The sequence below is a fragment of the Castanea sativa genome, chromosome 1, assembly GCF_040712315.1.
Source record: "Castanea sativa cultivar Marrone di Chiusa Pesio chromosome 1, ASM4071231v1".
Classification (NCBI taxonomy): Eukaryota; Viridiplantae; Streptophyta; class Magnoliopsida; order Fagales; family Fagaceae; genus Castanea; species Castanea sativa.
The window spans coordinates 86,616,190-86,621,562 of NC_134013.1; the positions used below are offsets into that span (position 1 = coordinate 86,616,190).

The window sequence follows — 5,373 nt, forward strand, 5'->3', positions numbered from 1 at the left end:
CTAAAAAAATCTAACAAAAAATGAAACTACATCTAACCAAGTATGAAAAGGATTTGAAATATTACTTTCATACACGATTGCTTATATGAGTATTGGTGATGAGTTCTCCCTCATCAATCGCTCTAATAAAAGAACACCACATCAATCACGAATGATAGAGCGCCAAACAACACTTGGGATAGCCAAATCAGCACTCTACCACGTGTTATAGAGTGCCGGCTAATGAACACATTAATTGACCACAGTTCTTCGAATTTTTCTTTTATACCATTTTTCTTCAATTTTATTCCAAATTTTTTTTTATCTTATAAGAGATAATTTTACTAAATTTTTAGGAGCACCAAGAAATTGAAAACTCTTATTCAATAATGGAAATAAACCAAAAACTTAATTCTATAATGAAACAATCACAGGCCTCTGTTCAATTGAGACCATCACAACTATCTGCTTCTTTCCTAAGCCTTACTTAGGAAGAGTTGGAATGCTCTGTTCATACCTGAAGAAATTTTCTGGATCAACTGCAGTCTTTACCTTCACCAACCTATCAAAATTTCCATTGAAGTACTTGACCCCATAAACCTTCCCTTCTTCATAGGTACCATTGTGACTGATACCAATGTCAATGTCCCTATAATTCAAATAAGCACTCCTAGGATTCTTTGATACTAATGGGGTCAAGTAACTATATAGGTTCCTTATCTGAGTTAAATATTTCTTTTGTGCCTCAATTCCCTCTTCTTCCCAGGTTATTGAGTGTTGCACCTTAAACAAATTCCCAGCACGGTGTGGAAAAGGCGTGTCTGTTGCCGGGATTCTGCTCATTTTTCCGCCATACGGGTTGAAAACCAATCCAGGTTTTCCAATCTCAATAACTTTCTTCCAAAGCAATTCCAACCCATCTTTCGAAATTGGGGTCTGCACATAGTCTGACTTCCTCTTCAAGAAATCCGCGGAATCAAGATTTCGATCAAGCAAGACATCAGGGGAGGTTCCGTTGTCATAATGATTCCACCACAGAACAGAATCAATCCAACTCATTTCCTCAACATTTTCCTTCTTTAGGCCTAATTCAGGAAACTCTTTTCCTAACAATGTGACAACATCATCACCTTTACCTAAAAACAATGCCACAATTGTGGCTCTGACAGTCTTTTGACCCTTTACTACTTCGGAAGTTACGGGTTGTATAAGCATTCTCATGAAAAGGTTTTCATCAGTGTTTGGTGCAACATTCTGCCACTGATAAACAACATCAGTTGCATTCTCTTCCAAGGTCCTTTGAACTTGAAAAACTGTAACAATTTCTGGAACCGGAACCAAATTTATTTTGTATGCTAATATTACTCCAAAACTTGCTCCTCCTCCCCCTCTGATAGCCCAAAAAAGATCTTCTCCCATCGAATTCTTGTCAAGAATTCTACCATTTACGTCTACTATTTTTGCATCAACGACATTATCGACTGATAGTCCATATTTTCGCAACATGTTACCGTATCCTCCACCACTGAAGTGACCTCCAACACCCACAGTGGGACAAATCGCAGCAGGGAAGCCATGTACTTTGCTCTTCTCCCATATTCTATAATAAACTTCTCCGACAGTTGCAACGGCTTGTACCTGTTAAAATGAACGGTCAGGGGGGAAAAAATTGTAAATCTATAATCTATATAAGATGGCTTTTGAGACCTTATAATTTTATACATTATTATTCTATTACATTTTTAAATTGAAGTAAAATTATGTTCTACATTTAAACACCCCATTAAACCAACAAGTACTAATTAAGAAGGATGAACACTCCAAAACCCTCAATGTGGGGGGTTTGGATTGTCCTAGTATGTGGGGGTGGGAAGTAATATATATAACCAAATATGTTTGACTTTTAGACTTTTAGTTAACCTCATAATATTGTATCACATAAACTTTTAAGATCTCACAATTTTACACATTATTATAACTAGTGTGTAACTCTGTGTAAATGAATAAGTACATTTAAAAACAATTACAATTATATATATATATATGATTTAGAATCTAATTGAATTTAGACTATTTGATTTTTGCACCTAATAATTCACTTGACACACAAATTTAAAAATTATATACATAAAGTTAAACTCCAATTTAGAATTTAATTGAATTCTCTCAACAAAAAAAAAAAGAATATACCTATATATATATATATTCTAATTGATTTTAAATTCCATACTCCTTTTAAAGCCTCTATTAAAATTTTTCCACGTCATATTTTCTTTAAAATATTAAATTTTATAAGAATTTGGTGTAAACCCTCCAATAAGAACATGCTACATTATTATATTACTAAAATATAAATTCATCGAATCACATATGATAACATCTCCATAAATACAATATTTCAGGCTTTAAGTAAAAGAATGATGTGGTATTATTAGGTGTAGTAGGATATATCGAGTTTTAAGTGAAAAGATAATGTGGTCATCTCTTATTAGATGGTATAAAATATGAGTTTTACACCCCGTCCTTACCAAATTCAGACTCATTCTTTTAATAACAAAATATATAATTTCATATACAAATACAATCATAATAAATATTATTAAATAATTATCATAATGATCAAATTTCATAGTTAGACTAATAAATTTTTCCATTAATAATTACCATAATTATCAAAATTCATATTTAGATAAAAAAAAAAAAAAACTATACAAACTATGTATATATAAACTATGTATCGAAATCTATGCTTCTTAGTTGTTCTACTTATACAAACTATGTATATATAGATTCAATGAATTCACCTATCATCAATGGCAGAGCCATAAATTTTCTCAAGGGGGCCTCCTAAATGTATCATTATATTCCGGTATCCTTAATTCTCTCAATATAAATGTGTGTGTGTGTGTTTTCTTAAAGAGAGTTACTTTTATATTTTTATAAACCTATGCTTTAAATGCTCCTAAAATTAGTGATTTATAAATGACAAAAAGTCTATATCAAAAGGAAAATAAATGAGACAACAATAAATGAAAGAGTATTTATACTTTTTTTTTAAATGAAGAGGACTATTAACTAAATTTTTTTCGAATCTTTGAAATTTTGACATTAAGAGGTGGAAAAATGAGGGGAGCCTCCTCCCTCCTCCCCTCCCTCTACCCTTGCTTGTGATGAATGGTATACTATGTTTACTACACCTTTCTCTCATATAAGAGTTTGAATTTGGTAAGGATAGAGGGTAAAACTCATGTTTTACACTATCTAATAAGAGACTGCCACATTAGCATTTTATTTAAAATTCAATACATTCTATCATACCTAATTACATCTCAATAAACTCTCAATTTTGTTGAATTTATATATGGGTTGGTATAACCCCCAATCAGATGTAATTGTGCTTATTCTTAAATTTGTAATAAGATGATATGACATGTTAAGATTGGAGTGGTAAAATATGAGTTTTACATCACATCCTTATAGAATTTAATCTCCTCGTATAAAATATCTCACATATTGGGTCTACACTTATGTGAGAAAAGAAAAGGATTTAATTATATACCCGGTGCACTAAATAATTTCACTTCGAGCTAAACTAAAATCAGTGACTACCCTTCCCTCCCCTCTACTCAGCTACTCCCCTCTCTCTCTCTCCATCCAAAAATGCTGTTAGTGTTCCTATATTTTAATCACAGTCAAATCTTGAATTAGACTGAAATCAATGACAATTAATGTTCCACCATGATATTCAACAAAATGTGAGATATGTTAACATTACCCAAGCAGTTTTTTCCGCAATATCAACTGTGATGGACCGAAGATTGAACAGGTCAAGGATGATAAATGGGACATCAGATACATAAGAGAGACCCTCGTAGTCATGGCCACCACTGCGGATTCTAATCTGAATGCCATTTTGCTTGGCGCAAATAACTGCGGCTTGGACATGGGATTCGTTTGTTGGAGTCACGATCATGACTGGTTTTGGTGTGTAAGAGGCATTGAACCTGGCATTTCGAATGTAGGCTCGTAGAACAGGTGTGTAGGCAGTGTTATTTAGAGCATAGACTATTTTGGGGACTGTGTTTGGTTGCTTTGTTTGGTTTGTTAAGCATTGGACAAAGGTGTCAAAATCTGAATCTGAGGTTGCCCATGAGGCAGAGACATGAAGAAGAACAAGGCAAAGAAGAGGAAGCATTGGAGGCACAGAAAGATATGGCAATGGGCTTGGCTTTCCCATTTGCGATTGTTTATCTGTTTTTGGTTTGAAAAATGAGTACTTATGCTGCTATATATATAGGAATTATGTCTCGAAGAAAAAAAAAAAAAAAAAGAGTTGGTATGGATTTTAAAAAAGAGAAATGCTTGAAAAATTAGGATACATTTAATACGCTCGGTTTGTTTTGATATTAACATTAAAAAAAAACATTTTCTATAAAATTATTTTATTTTTTTATATTTGGCAGCAACCTTAAAATGAGTTGTAAATTTATTTTCTTACTTCCCTTATTTAGCTTGACATGAGATAAAATTGTTTTCCAAAAAATCATAGTAGAAAATAACTTTGTAATGGATTAAATAAGGGAAGTTAATAGATAGTTTTCATTTGAACCTTTTTTTTTCCCAATACTACTAAACACTTGAAAACATGAAAAATTATCTTCACATAATCCTTATTATTGGAAATAAAAGGTAATGTAATGGAGTAACAATTTCTATTAATAAATTTTGTTGTGAAATAGGAATAAAACCACATCTGTATTTTTGGAAACATACTAATTTTATAATATAATTATTATGCATGTAGAGACTATTTGTATTTTTAGAAATATAATAATTTCTAAATTTATTACATGTATAAAGGAAAAGTTGGATTAATCTGGTATAACTCTAAGCAATATTACACTACTTAATAATTTTTTATTGGATTAATATTTCAAAAATATTATCATTGGATTATATATTCTCTATGTTCGTAACACACATATCAAGTTTCATGCCAATTGGATGCTAGTTACTCTTTGATCTAGAAACTCATCTTTTATGCACAATTTTAAATACAAAAACTTGAAAATTTGATTGATGACATGATTATATATGTCAGATCATCTTGAAGTTTTGCAAACATGTAGAGTATGAGAAGAAAATTTCTCAACATATGTAATAACTTTAGAAATTATTATATTTCCAAAAACATAAACTACCTCTATATGTATAATAATTACAAAATTAATATGTTTCATAAATATATATGGGTATGTAGTTTTAGAGATTCATTTCTCCCCCTCTCCCCGTATGTGTGTGTTAAAAATACTTAATATTATCAACAACAACAACAAAAAAGATGCATTTCCCTTTAAAGAGCAGTTATTCATAATAAATAACCATTCCATACAA

The 5,373-nt window shown here is 31.3% G+C and overlaps 1 protein-coding gene across 1 annotated transcript; it reads right to left on the minus strand.

Annotated features, from left to right (window-relative positions):
* Positions 1-462: 462 nt before the first annotated feature.
* On the minus strand, positions 463-4,216 carry LOC142622883 (berberine bridge enzyme-like 21). The gene is made up of 2 exons (XM_075796443.1): positions 3,755-4,216; positions 463-1,617 (listed from the first exon to the last, which is right to left on the minus strand). The coding sequence occupies exons 1-2, from the start codon at positions 4,214-4,216 to the stop codon at positions 463-465; spliced, it is 1,617 nt and encodes a 538-aa protein (XP_075652558.1).
* Between the last annotated feature and the right edge of the window lie 1,157 nt (positions 4,217-5,373).

Bases quoted from the DNA above. Each gene is read 5' to 3' on its own strand.
- LOC142622883 (XM_075796443.1), bottom strand. From the start codon at position 4,216: ATGGGAAAGCCAAGCCCATTGCCATATCTTTCTGTGCCTCCAATGCTT. The intron at 1,618-3,754 runs GTAATGTTAACA...TCATTTTAACAG, and splicing joins TTGCGGAAAAAACTGCTTGG to GTACAAGCCGTTGCAACTGT.